The sequence below is a fragment of the Orycteropus afer genome, unplaced genomic scaffold (genome assembly GCF_000298275.1).
Source record: "Orycteropus afer afer isolate SDZICR_OR568_19922 unplaced genomic scaffold, OryAfe1.0 scaffold00005, whole genome shotgun sequence".
Classification (NCBI taxonomy): domain Eukaryota; kingdom Metazoa; phylum Chordata; class Mammalia; order Tubulidentata; family Orycteropodidae; genus Orycteropus; species Orycteropus afer.
This window is the reverse complement of record NW_006921592.1, coordinates 1,230,565-1,245,168: the sequence shown is the minus strand read 5'-3', so window position 1 is coordinate 1,245,168 and position 14,604 is coordinate 1,230,565. Positions and strand designations below refer to the sequence as shown.

The 14,604-nt window shown below is 40.5% G+C and overlaps 1 protein-coding gene across 1 annotated transcript in view; it reads right to left on the bottom strand.

Moving 5' to 3' along the window:
• The window catches only part of MAMDC2 (MAM domain containing 2), a 184,925-nt gene that overhangs the window by 60,173 nt on the left and 110,148 nt on the right, over positions 1-14,604 (bottom strand). Inside the window, exons 7-8 of the mRNA XM_007938422.2 lie at positions 10,956-11,049; positions 3,511-3,654 (exon numbers count right to left, since the gene is read on the bottom strand). Coding sequence (XP_007936613.1) covers positions 3,511-3,654; positions 10,956-11,049 — 238 coding nt within the window. The remainder of the gene's footprint in view (positions 1-3,510; positions 3,655-10,955; positions 11,050-14,604) is intronic.

Here is a 14,604-nt window from a genome sequence, read left to right as displayed (position 1 = left end):
CTCTGTAAATCTTCACCCAAATCAAAATAAAATTTAAAAAAAAAAAAAACTTAAATTTATTCTAAATCTTCTCTGCTGAAACCCTTCAGTGGCTTCTCATTTCTTTTACTTTTATAATAAAATCCTAAATGCTTAATTGGTTCTGCCACATCCTCATGTTCCATCTCTCTCTCTAATTTTACTTTCCTCCACTCTTGCCATCCTTCCTCCTCATGGTCCAGCCACACTGACCTTCCTATTCTTTGGAGATGCCCAGCTTTCCCAACTCAACTTGGCATTCACAGATGCAGTTCCCTCGGCATCTGTGGGATTGCTTCCAGTCTCCTGGACAACTCCCACTTTCCCTCAGAGAAACCCCTACCAAAATTAGGTACTTCCCTTTATTCTAAGAGCTCACTCTTTGTTCTTTCATAGCACTTATCACACCTTGTATCTATAAATTTATTCTCATATATACTTAATATTTCTCTTGCCCATTGATAGAATTGTCAGCCAGGACAGAATCCATGTCTCTTTAGTTCACTATTATATCTCCCATGAGTTAGTCTGGCCAAGGTCAGATTAGGCTTTGTAGGGCCTGAATGTATACAAGGTAGGCAACTTCTTTAAGGAAATAGTACAAAATTACAAGTACAATATTGACAGGGCCCCTTCTAAATCTTTTCCCAGGGCCCATGCTAGTAAGGGCTCTGAAACTTAAGCTTCATCAGCTTCACAGGAAATCCACCCTGCTGCCTGACATATATAAACATTTGTTGAATAAATGAATAAGACACTAAACTCCTTTAGAATAAGTTCTTTCCATCATCTGCCACTGGGGTAGGCACCACAAAAGATGTCATTAAAATGTTAGGCAATCTTTATACAAGGGGAGCACCAATTCTGGCTTCTAAGAGCTCCTCATGGTTATATGTATTTTGAAGTTATGGTAAAATACACATAACATAAAATTTGCTACTTCAACCATCTTAAAATGTACAATTCAGTGGCATTTAGTGGCATTCACAATGTTGAGCAACCACCATCTAGTCCCAGAACATCTTCATCTTTCCAAAGAGAAACCTTGTACTATTTAGTGGTCAGTCCCCATTCTCCCCTCCCCCAGCCTCTGGCAACCACTAGTCTTTCTGTTCCTATAGATTTGCCTATTCTGGATCTATCTTACATAAATGGAGTCAAATAACTTTTTATTCTTTTAATTAGCCCCTTTACTTATCATTATTTATTTTGGTGAAAATATGCACAGCAAAGCATACACCACTTTAATAATTTCTACATGTACAATTAATCTAGGGACTTTGTTACATTCATCAAGTTTTTCCACAACCCTGACAAACTTTTCCAAATGATTTCACCATCATTAACAAAACTCACTGTCCTCCTTAGCTTCTTATCTATCCTTTCAAATTGCTATTGTCAATTTGGTCACCTATTGGAGGCACTCACTCAGTTATGCCAAGAGATTTGGAGGACAGCTACCTGGCCAGCTGACTGGAAGAGATCCATATTTGTGCCCATTCCAAAGAAAGGTGATCCCACAGAAGGTAGAAATTATAGAACAATATCATTAATATCACATGCAAGTAAGATATTACTGAAGATAATTCAGAAACGTTTGCAGCAGTATATTGATAGAGAACTTCCAGAGGTTCAAGCCGGATTCAGAAGAGGACGTGGAACAAGGGATATCATAGCTGTTGTCAGATAGATCTTGGCTCAAGGCAAAGAATACCAGAAAGATGTTTACTTGAGTTTTATTGACTATGCAAAGGCATTTGATTGTGTGGATCATGACAAATTATGGACGACATTGAGAAGAATGGGAATTTCCGAGCACTTGATTGTACTCATGAGGAATCTGTACCTTGACCAGGAGGCTGTCGTTCAAACAGAACAAGGGGACACTACATGGTTTAAAATCAAGAAGGGAGTGCGTCAGGGTTGTATTCTTTCTCCACACTTATTCAATCTATATGCTGAGCAAATAATCCAAGAAGCTGGACTATATGAAGAAAAACGTGGTATCAGGATTGGAGGAAGAATCATTAACAACCTGAGATATGCAGATGACACAACTTTGCTTGCTGAAAGTGAGGATGACTTAAGGCACCTACTGATGAAGGTTGAAGAATACAGTCTGCAGTATGGATTACATCTCAACATAATGAAAACAAAAATCCTCACAACTGGACCAATGAGTAGCATCACAATAAATGGAGAGAAGATTGAGGTTGTCAAGGAATTCACGTTGCTTGGTTCTACAATCGATGCCAACGGAAGCAGCAGTCAGGACATTAGACGACGTGTAGCATTGGGAAAGTCAACTGCGAAGGAACTGTTTCAAGTGCTGAGGAGCAAGGATATCTCCTTGAGGACTAAGGTGCGCCTGACACAAGCCATGATATTTCCAATTGCCTCGTATGCATGTGAGAGCTGGACAATGAATAGGGAGGACTGAAGAAGAGTTGATGCTTTTGAGTTGTGGTGCTGGCGAAGAATGCTGAAAGTACTGTGGACTGCTAAAAGAACTAACAGATCTGTCCTGGAGGAAGTGCAGCCAGAATGCTCCTTGGAAGCAGGAATGGCCAGACTTCGTCTCACTTATTTTGGTCATGTTGTAAGAAGGGACCATTCCCTGGAGAAGGATGTCTTGCTTGGTAGGGTGGAGGGTCGACGAAAGAGGGGGAGGCCTTCAGGGAGATGGATTGATACAGTGGCTGTGATGATGGGCTCGAGTATAGCAGGGATTGTGGGGCTGGCGCGGGATCGGGCAGTGTTTCGTTCTGCTGTGCATGGGGTCGCTATGAGTCGGAAACGACTCAACGTCACTTAACAACAACAACAACAAATAGCTAATTCTTTAAATGGGAGCTCTGGTAGCATAGCGCCTAAGGCACTTGACTGCTAATCAGAAGGCTGGTGGTTCAAACCCACCAGCCACTCCTCAGAAGGAAGATGGGGCAAATCTACTTCCTTAGTGATACTGCCTCGGAAACCCAAGGAGGGGTCAGGTCTGACTTGACAGCACATAACAACAACATAGCAAATTCTTTAAAAGTATAATGCTTCATGTAGACATTCTTTTCTAATTAGGCTAAACTATTTTTTGGTTCAAAGATGACTTTTGGGGAGAGTTACAGTTCAAGGTTTAAAGATTTCCTCAAGGTAATAGTCTCACAGGGTCATGCAATCTCAATGGCTCCAGAAAGTCTGGATTCTATAAAAATTTACAAATAGCATTTTAAAGATATTTCTCCACCTAAAATGAAGAGCGAAATAATTTTCAAAGCTTTGGCTATTTAACTAGTAAGTACTTTTAAGCCAGCACAACAATTGGAATTCTAACTTTAAAAAATGATCAAACACAAGATTATCAACTGTGTTTGTTTTTTTACAGCTGCCTTTTTTTCTTTTCTTAAGTCAGGGTCTCGACAGGTATGGAGTAAGAATAACAAATGGAGCATGAACCCTAACCCCACAACGTCATCCCATGACAGACTCTTGAATTACCTAATCCTGTGGTGTGGTCTCCTATCCGATACATATTTGGTTTTACTTTCACGCGACTCCAGCCTGGGCCTTCTTTATCTTGGTAAAAGTTGCAGAGATCTTCCTCAAAATGGCAGCTCACTTCCACAGCACTGAAGGGAAGCTCTAGGGAAAGGAAAACTAGATGTAAAGAGTACCAAACTCCAGGACTTCAAAGAACTACATCAACAGGTTGACAAATATTGGTGCCCAGGGTGACCAGAGAAGAACACAGCAAAATATTTTTACGTGAATGGCATACTGACAGGTTAGCATCAAACACTGGTGTTTCAGCATGACAAGAAAATTGTTCTTTTCCTCTCTTATTTTTATCAAAATAAAAAAGTACCAGAGTTCAAAAGAAATTTCCTTTCAGGATGTACCAGCTGCCAACATTGGTTCACATACTTCTTCACAATTCAAAAATCATTCATATTGAATGATTTTTCTCATCAAAATAGAAGAGAAAGAAAAAAAAAATCAGGATTTTAAGGAATTCTTCATTTCCCTCTGAGACAAATATTTATAAAATAATATTTTCCAGAAAAAAAATTTCGTTTGTTGATCAAACTCAGGGTCAGAAGCACAGTCATTGTCTACTTATAATTGACATGATTGACATAATTTATGTGTCTACTTATAAATGAGTAGTAGGAGCTGATCTGGTTGAAGAAAGTCATTACGCAGTTGAAATCATACAGTTCATAAAGTCATACCAATCCCTGGGCTGCTATTGTTTTGGCCTTGCTAAGTTTTGGTAGGGTTTATCCTGGTCTATAAATATCATCTCAGCCCAGATTGGCTAGAACAAGTAGGACACAGAAGTCTGCTCTTTTGAGAATAGTTTTGGTTCCATTAGCCAGTGACTTGTACACCTCACTGTTGAGATTGTCCTCTGAGTCCAGAGGGAAGGTGGCTGCAGTAGTTTGCGGCACAGTTAGGTGGCCAGGGGTGATCCTGTTGTGTATATTAACTCACACTGGGTCTAACACTCTACAGCCAGGGAGAAACGGGGATGTTTAAAGTAAGTGGAAAAATACCCATCTAGAGAAACATTTGTGTTCTGGAAGAGGTGATGTGAGGAAATGAGGAGATGTTCAAGGACAAAGATCACTATATTTTCACATTACCAATTTTCAAAGCAAGAAAATATTCAAGTGGGTTGAGGAACTGGTTCCTATTAAAGGGAACCAAAGAAGCCTGACAACCAAATGCAACAAGGGACCCAAGATTCAAGCTTGGTCCAGGAAACCAATTGCTATAAATGACATTATTGGGGCAATTGATGAATTCGGTGTATGGACGTAAATTAGAGAATATTGTATCAATGTTAAAGTTCCTGAACATCAGAATTCTCTTTGGAGGATGTCATTGTTCTTAAGAAATACACACCTAAGTATTTAGGGGCAAAAGGGCAGGATGTCTTCCGTCTACTCTAAAATGGTTAATAAAGCAACTGTTAACAATTTGCAGAGTGAGGTGAAGGATATAAAGGAGCTCTTTACACTATTCTTGCATTTTTTGCCTGAGTTTGAAATAACCCAAAAAACAGACCAAAAAAAAAAGGTAACTAAGTAGTATGCCCTAAGAGATACACAGGAGCACAGCCTGATAAGCCAGTGAGGAGAAAAGGAAATGAAGAGAACTCTCCATGTTCTGCCATGATTATAAATTAGCCTATACAGTGCTCTGCCTGATTCTGTAGGCATCAGTGTGTATCTTTAAGCCATGAAGATACAGTCCCTGAAAAACTAATTTGATATCACACAAACAATGCTCTTTTGAAATTCTCCCATGGTGATTGGAGACTCTGGGAAGCCTTTTGCTGATCTTCAGTATTAGTCACCCCTCTGTTACCTGGCAATGCAAAAACAATGAATATTCAAGGTCTACCAATGGCTGGCTAGCTCGGGGAATGGCATGGCATTACCAAAAGCCATGCACACAGACCAAGCAAGAGGTCTGTGGAATTATTTGTCAGGACGGATCAGCTGCAAGAGAACCATAGCCCATTTATTAGCTGTGTAGGAGGGGACAGGTTGTTGTTGTTGTTGTTATTTGCCATAGAGTCGGCCCCCGACTCCTAGTGACCCCTCCTTGGGTTTCCGAGGCAGTTATCACTACAGAAGTAGGATTAACCAACCTTCCTTCCGAGGAGCGGCTGGTGGGTATTAAATCTTGAAAGTAAGCAAAGATCAGTTTTCTTCAAAGGTGATTCACATAGCTAAGATTTTTCTGATGAGAGGATTTTATCAGGGCTTTGAACCACTTCATTCCAGTTTGACTCCACACAGAGAATTTACATTTCTATCCCAGATATATTGAATCAAAATCTACATTTGAACAAGATATGTAAGAATCACCTGGGGACACAGGGACAAGGTAACCACAGGGAGGAAGTGGGAAAAGATCTGTTGCACTTCAGGGAATATAATCAGTGTCACAAAACAAAATGTGTACAAACTGTTGAATGTAAAACAAATCTGCTGTGTAAAATTTCACCCAAATTAACTAAAAAAAAAAAAAAAAAGAAAGAAAGAAAGAAAAGGAATCACCTGGAAATATATAAGAACCACTTGGGAGTCTTGTTAAAATGTATTCTGATTCAGGTCTGGGGTGGAAATGCAAATTCGCATTAGGGGGTTGAACCAGAATAAATCATTTTGAAGCCCTTGGCTTTTGTTAAATAGCTAGTCCTAGGAACAGATTTGCCTGGGGTCCTGGAATGTTCTGATAAAAAGAAAATCTCATTTGCTTAACTCAAAGTCTAAATCTTTTCACCCAAATTCCAATTCAAGAGAGCATCTGATTCTTGAAGATTGGGCCAAAGGGCTGTTTGTGACCCACCATGAGCTCTGAAATTCACCAGAGATCTGAGATGGATGGAAAGCCTTTGCTTGAGGCTTCCTTGGAGGTGTGAGTCAAGTGAAAATCACAGATTGAGCTAGTGAGAGAGCTAATGACTTATTTGAGGCATAGGGAGGAATCAGCATCAGTTATCAGTTATGGGGAGGGGAGAAAGAAACAAGACATCTTTAAGCAAGGTACCAAAAAGCATCATAAAATATAATGTTTAGTAATTACTCACTTCTTGACATTTGAGTGTTAGAAATGAGAGACTTTGAAGATGATCTCATTAGGGAGAGTGAGTTGCAGTTTGAAAAGAACAGTTGGGAGTGTCTCATATCCTTTCTCCATGGAGTTAATGGAGCTGAACTCAGCATTAGTCATAAAGATCTAGAAGTCTCTTCAGTCCCTCTGGTACTGAAGAGATATTGGGTGCAGTGTGTTCTTTAGGCTGCTAACTTGCAAGGTAGTTTTATGTTAGCATGAGCCAGGCCAAAGACAGGCTGAGACAGCTCACAAATGGCTTAAGACGGTGAGTGGGACTCTGAAACCATGATGGAACAGGGGCATGGCCATTGACCAGGATTTGGAGACCCTTGGGGCATTTGAGCTAAGGAAGGTTGTGGCAACTTTAGCTGCAGCACAGTCAACAACTGGCATTAGGTTCCAATTAGACAAGACATCTGGGCAGGGTGTTGTTAATCTGAGCTACTAATGATCAACATTGGGATTCAGACCCAGGTAGACATCTGAGGGATATATCCCAGCCACTGTCCTGGGTGTGGGATAGACCCACACCCAGAGAGGATGTTGAGCTGCCTGTGAAAGGCACAGCAGTCACACCTCTGTTTTGGACTGAGCATTAAGGCAGGATCCCTAGAACTGGATGGGATCACCTTGAAGTGATGAGAATTCAAGGAATTACAGACCGAAAGGAAAGTTTATTCCTATGATCTAAATTCCAGCCCAAATTCGGGAGTGGGGATTGTGGGTGGAAATGGTGGCATGTGCAGGGAAGTGCTGTAACTCAAGAGAGGAGGGTTTTGCTGTTCTCTGGAAGTCATCCTGGGGGTATACTTGATGAGTGACATGACACTGGTGTTTAACACCTGTGACTAGGCTACAAGTCTCAGGTCTGGGAGCCTGGATTAAAACTAAGTCCAACCAGATGGTGGGAATGATGTTCATATGCTAGAATAATTCCCATCTCAGCCTACTAGGGAGATGAAGGAAGAAAACATTGGATCCAGCTGGCAAAAGCAGAGGAAACAAGTCTGGAGTTAACCAAGATAAAGAAAAAATGTTGATACCTGTTATGAAACAGAAGGGCATAAGCTATTTGTGAAATGTAAGATGAAGTATGAAAACGCAAGGGCTCACCAGCTCCTTAGGCTTGGGATCTGACCCCTGGCTGTTCAGTGAAAGACATCCAGCTGACACATTCATCAAGGCAGTGCCCTTTGCTGATTCTCTCTTATGTCAATTTCACCCACTGTGTTCCACAATGAATGGAAATATCTTGACAATTAAGTAAATAATATTAAGTATCATGACGAACCATTTTCTGTGTGTCATACTCTAGGCTATGGTCTTCATAGACACTAACTCATCAATCTTCCCAACAACTCTTTGAAACAAATTTTTCCATTTTATCATCCTGAGGAACTCTTGTGACATGGTGCCTAAGGCATTTAACTGCTCACCAGAAGATTGGTGGTTCAAACCCACCAGCTGTTCCATGGAAGGAAGATGAGGTGATCTACTTCCATAAAGATTTATTGCCTCAGAAACCCAATGGGGGTTGCTATGAGTGAGAAGCAACTCGATAGCAGTGAGTTTGGTTTGGTTTGGCTATCCTCATCCTATAAAAGTGGAAACGGAGTCTCAGGTTAAAGGATAAGGTCATGGTCACACAGCTTATAAGTGGCTGAGAAGGGATATGACTCCAAAATTCTGACTCTTGAGCATATTGCTATGATCACACAATAAAACTTGGGAAGAACAGTATTTAAAGCCATGTTAGTATGGTGGGAAATTCTGAAGACCAAACATGGACCTTCAGTTAACTTTATAAAAGAGGGTATCTCTGGAGGTCCGTGCAGAGGGAGAGTCTTTATGTGGGCTGGTTTTACAGACTGATGGGCCTCCAGCTCTCTTAACAAAGAGTCGTTGTTTTATTGGACTCTTTCTTTTCACCAGTTGTTCTGGTTACCTAAGGCTGCTCTGACAGGAATACACCACAAATGGGATGGCCTTAACAAACAGGGGTTTATTCTTACAATTTGGGGGCTTTAAATCCAAGTTTAAAGTACCAGGCTCTAGGGGCTGGGTGGAAGCCCCTCAACCTTGGGGTCCAGCTCTGCCTCCTGCTCCCGGCCCAATGGAGCTAGAGGCATTTCTGCTGCTGGCTGCTGAGCCTGAAAAGCCCCAAGGTTGACAAGGAAAAAGGCACAGTCCCGATGTTACCAATCCACATGGCAGGCCATTAACTTAAGTCCACTGTAAGTCCCAAGGTCGGCAGAGCATAGCAGGTTGCTAAGCAATGACACGGCTACATGCAGGGTCCAAGTGTGCCATAGGCTAGAGACCATTCTCAAGGCTTCTCCTTACATACAGGAAGCAGAGCATATCCCGAAGGTAGCTACTCAGCTGCTTATGGTAGATTCCACCATGGAGTTGATTGCCAGTCTCATTATGGGGAATAACTACCACCAGCTGCCCAGCCACTCAACAAGGCACAGCCAAGTTGACATACAAACATAACCACCACACCAGTCAAACCACCAGTGCAGTGGTAGAAAAGAGCTCAGCTATATGCTGTAGCTTTTCAAAAAGGAAAACATTTCTAAACAAGATTTCTAAGGTGGCTAAGACCTTCCAGCTGCCTCTTCACCCATTCTCCATAGTGAGATGTTGAATAAACAACTCTTCCCTCATATGTATAACTTGGAAATACAAAAGTGCAGAGTAACTGCCTAGTGACAGAGAAGAGGAACTTCTACAAATAACGATAAAAGGTGAAAACACTACTAACATAACTAAAATATTAACTGATGGGATCAGGGAGACGCCAAGTTTAGAAAAGTAAAACAATTTGGATTTTGTGTTTTGTCAAATTTAGAGGCTCTTAGAATCTTTGATTATTGTTTGTATTAAATCATTTTAGAAAACATGTAAACTCAGTCTGGTTCTATCTGTTCTACTGTTTCGTTTTGTAATAGAATTAGTGGGAAAAAAATTTAGTTCTAGCAAATTAGTAGGCTTCTCTTTAATTGGAGAGTGACAGTTTAGTTCAAGCAGAAAATATTTTTTTAGTCTCCTTGTTTGTAGAATATATCTGAAATAATATTAAGTTAGAAACCAATTCTGTCTTACGTAAAAGTCAAACTACAAGGGCCAAGTTCAAAATTTTATTTCCCATGCTCCAAAACCCTGAATAAGGACTCATTAATAAGATGGGATAACCAGTGTGTCCCTGGGGTCTCTCAAGGAAACAAATTCACTAAAAGGTAAGGCCAATTACATTTATCTGTGTTATCATTAATATATTGTCTTCCTTCTTGTTTTAAGATGTTTGCTTTCTGGTTCATTTTGGATCAAATTTTCCCAGAAATAAATATTCCTTCTCTCTTTTCCAAATACCAATTTTAGGAAAATTATAAACAAAATAATATACCTTGAAGTTTCACTTTGAAAGAGAAAGTAATTAAATTAAGAGCATATAATATTTACCCCAAACCATCATAAAACCAAAACCAAACTCACTGCCATTGAGTCAGTTCCAACTCATAGCGACCCCTCCTCGGGTTTCCAAGGTGGTATTTTTACAGAAGTAGATTGCCCAGTTTTCCTTTCGAGGAGTGGCTGGTGAGTTTGAACCACCAGCCTTCTGGTTAGCAGTCAAATGCTGTAGGCACTATGCTACCATATCAAATACTAAAATCTTTAATAAATGAGGATATTGATAAAACTTGGATGCATAAAATTAGAATTTTTTTTTATAATTCTATTGAGTAGATTTTGAAGGGAGCTCTGGTAGTGTAGTGCCTAAGGCATTTGACTGCTAACCAGAAGGTTGGTGGTTCAAACCCACTGGCCACTCCTTAGAAGGAAGGTTGGGCAATCTACTTCCGTAGTGATACCACCTCAGAAATCCACGGAGGGGTTGCTATGAGTCAGATCGACTCGATGGCAATGAGGTTTTTTTTTTTTTTTTTTAGATTTTGACAATTTTTTTCACCTACCCATCCACCTGTCTATGGACTCAGATATCCTTTAAAGTGAAAGGTGGGGTGGGAAGGAGTCAGTATTGTTGAATTTTCCTTTCCTAGCACGTAGGGAAGATAAAAGCTCCTTTACACAGGACTATTGGCCTGCAGTGTCAGAAAAATTATGTTCACTCAGGGACACCAAAAAAAAAGTATACCTGAAAAAAAGACTATTCAGTTAAATAATTTCTGAAGGATGAGACGAGGGGAAAGGTGAGAAAATCAGAGGGAATTAGAGCAATAGATGCCGACCACAGGCATCTATTAAGAAAGGAAAATTCCAAATGTAAAGAAGAAAAAGAAAATACTTACTTGTGTGATTTTGGCAGTGAACAGGAGAAAAAGAAATATCATCCAGGGCAACATACCCTCCTTTGGGACCATTGAAAGCAACTTCAAAAATAACCTGCAGAGGAAAATGATATGTCACGTGATTATGTATTATCTGTTGGCCTTAGCGCTCTTAGCCAGGATTTAAAAAGGCATGTCCATCAAGCCAGGTGATGTTAAGTACCTACAGAATCATACAGGAGCTTAGACAACCCCCTCCTCAATAAATACTAAACCCTCAGTTTCATTTTACTTTCCTTGAGTGTCGGCTAATATACCTATGTCACTTTCTACAGAACTATGGAACCGACAATTAGCATTATGAACTTCAGTGAAAAGAGAAATAGGCTATGTGCAGAAAGCAGAATAGGTTCCCTGCCCCCTGCCATTCACATGGAACAAAGCCCCTCTAAGGCCCTTTTTCTTCTTCCTTCATGGAATTTTATGTGATGCTCTGGGCAGAGATGCAGCAGTCAGAGATGATTACCATGATGGCCTGAGTGAATCAGGCCCAGAAATTCTATGCACGGATGTTTAGGATTTTAGCATGTCCAGGCACATTTGATTGGTTAGACAGAGTACAGGTTTAATGAATTCAATCTCTTTATTTTTGCTCTCTTCCCTGCCACAGACTTTAACTCTGAACTCCATCGACCACCTTCTGCCTGTGACCACTGGGATAAGGCATGTTCGACACAGAAGTCACTGCTACTGGGAAAATCACTCATGCGTGCAGTCCACTTTGGGTAAATTGATAACGTGAGAATATTCAGTGTTCAGCAGTGGTTACAAACTCTTACTCGTACAAGGGCCAGGCAGGTAAATGCATGATGGGGTCTGGATGTGATGCAGACTGAAAGCATGCGGACTGGTAAATTGGAGAAGCCATGCCCTGTCTAAAGGGGGCACTGCTTCAGAGCTCCTGTCAGGTGCTGACGTGTAGGAATTCAGGCTTCAAGACTCCATCTAGCAAATTGTCAAGAGGACTTGGATCGTTTGATTTCATTTGAAATCTTTGGATTTTTCAATGTTGGCAATTCAAAAACTAAATTAAAGTGAAAAACTCACTATGGCAACCAGACAAATCAGTGTGAGCTAGATTTGACCCACAGGGTTAAGAGAACAGTATCTTGGAAGCAGACAGACCAGAGTTCAAATTCCATTTCTGTCACTTACTAGCTAGGTGACCTTGGGTAAAAGGCTAAGCCTTTTGAAGTATGGATTTTCTTAACTGTAAAATAGACATAGTAACAACACCTATCTTATAGGACTGTTGAGGAGATTAAACAAAATAATGTATATAAAGATATTAGCAGAGGATTAACCAGTGACCAGTTGCCAGCAATTCAACTCCTACTCATGGTGAAGTCATGTGTGTCAGAGCAGAACTGTACTCCCTTAGGGTTTTTAATGGCTGATTTTTCAGAAGTAGATCACCAGGCCTTTCTTCCAAGGCACCTCTGGGTAGACTTGAACCTCCAACCTTTCAGTTGGCAGCTGAGTGTGTTAACCATTTGTACCACCCAGGGACTTCAGCACAGGATTAGGTGCATAATAAACTCTGAACTAAACTAGTGTCTATTCCTCCAGTCTGACCTCTTGAATTCATATTCAGGTTTGCATCCAAAGTTAGTCACTAATTAGCTTGAGCACCCCACCCCACTTCTTGCCAGGCCTCAGTGCCTTAATTTTTGGAGAAAAAAAAAATAGAGTTTGGACAAGATGATTCTTAAGGTCACTTTCAGATGAACAACAGTGGCCCACAGGACCCTCAACTTGACTCTCCAAGATCCAAGGAAAGTCCTTCCCAGCTTGCTTCTGGCAAAGAGGAAAGGACTTGAATGAAGGGAACAGGTGTGGACATATGAGAAGGGAGAAGCTAAGTTGACAAATGAACACAGATCCATGACATTTAGTTCTCAAGGCACCAGCTGATAAAGAAAATGAATGACAGACTTGATCTTACTTAGCAGGTGGAATCAGAATAATTTTTCTGATCAAAATATGCTAATCATTGCTTATGTGGCAATGTGTCCTCCCTTGTTCAGAAAGAGAGTCTTAAATATTTTTCTCTTATTTAAAAAATTCATTTGAGAATGTGACGACATTAAATTCACTGACTCCTGTAGAACAAGATTCTTTTCCTGGCAATTGGAGAGAGCAAACATTGCCAGGCAATGGATTAAGACTACTGGAGCAAAAGTGCACAGGTGTAAACCAAAAGGATATATACTGAGGTTTAATAGTGCTCATAATTGCAACTTTTCAAGTATTGCTTTAAGAAAATCAGCAAAGTCTCACTCATACAAATGTTATAGAGGAGTTTATAGTTGGATGAAAGGAGTTTGCAAAGAACATGCTGTCACAATGTGCATGTAATACAAGGAAAAATCCCTGAAGCAGTGTGTGCATTTCTTTTCCTCCCTGTAACAAAGACTTCCAGAAAATTTTCCACTTTGCAAGAGCAAAGTGAGTTCCAGTGACACTTTGGGATATGAACTAATAATACACATTCTGCAAAAGGCACTGTGCTGTCTCTGAAGCTCTTGGGAGGGGGGCAGATATGAAGGGGGTCAGGGCAGCTACAGGCACACAACCAGTAGACAGAGTATGTCAGAAACCAAGACCCAACTCCTAATGTTGTTCACAGCCCCACATCAGGAGAGCAGATGGCACCACCAGAAAACAGTAATAATCTGCTTCTTTTGCATTTTAAAGAGAACTGGGGACGGTATTGCAAAATTCACAAAGTGAAAAGTGAGCGACGTTAATAAATCGTGGTGACTAAGACTCTACTTATGGCTACAAATTTGCAACAACAATGTTGCACCCACTGATTCAAGAGGTCCTCTGGGGTCCTCAGACACAGCTGAGCCTCCTCCATCAGCAATCGGTCAGATTGCTCCAGAACTTTTCTAAGTGCTCTGGCACTCAGCAGCTGCGTGACCTAGAAAAAATGTTAAACTTCTTGGACTCTGTTTTCTTTTTTCCTGTTTATAATGTGGGATTGACTTTATCTACTTCATTGGGTTGCCGTAAGTAAAACCCAGTTGCTGCCAAGTTGATTCCGTCTCATGGTGACCCCATGTGTGTCAGAGTAGAACTGTGCTCAATGGAGTTTTCAGTGGTTGACTTTTCTGATGCAGATGGACATGGCTTTCTTCCAAGGCATCTCTGGGTGAACTCAAAGCTCCAACACTTTGGTTAGGACCTAAGCATGTTAATGGTTTGCACCTCTCAGGGGACTCCTGTTGTAAATACTGGAATACACATGTAGATACAGATATGTATCATTCTATGTGCTTATAAAAAAGTCTGCAAGATGACAACTCAAAAAATTAGACAGGAACAAGTGGCAATGAGTTTATGTTACTAGAGAAGGAACAACTCAGAGAAGGAGGATGAAAATGGTTGCACAGCTTGAAAATCATAATCGTTGTCAGTGAATTGTACATGTAGAAACTGCTGGATTATTGCATGTTTTGCTGGATATATTCTCAACAACAAAATAATTAAAATTTAAAACAGAAAACTATTAAAGATTCAAAAATTTAAAAAGTCTGCAAGGATAAACACAAAAATGTTCATTGTCCTCATTCTACAAGGTTGGCTGAGAGTGTTTTAGTTTGCT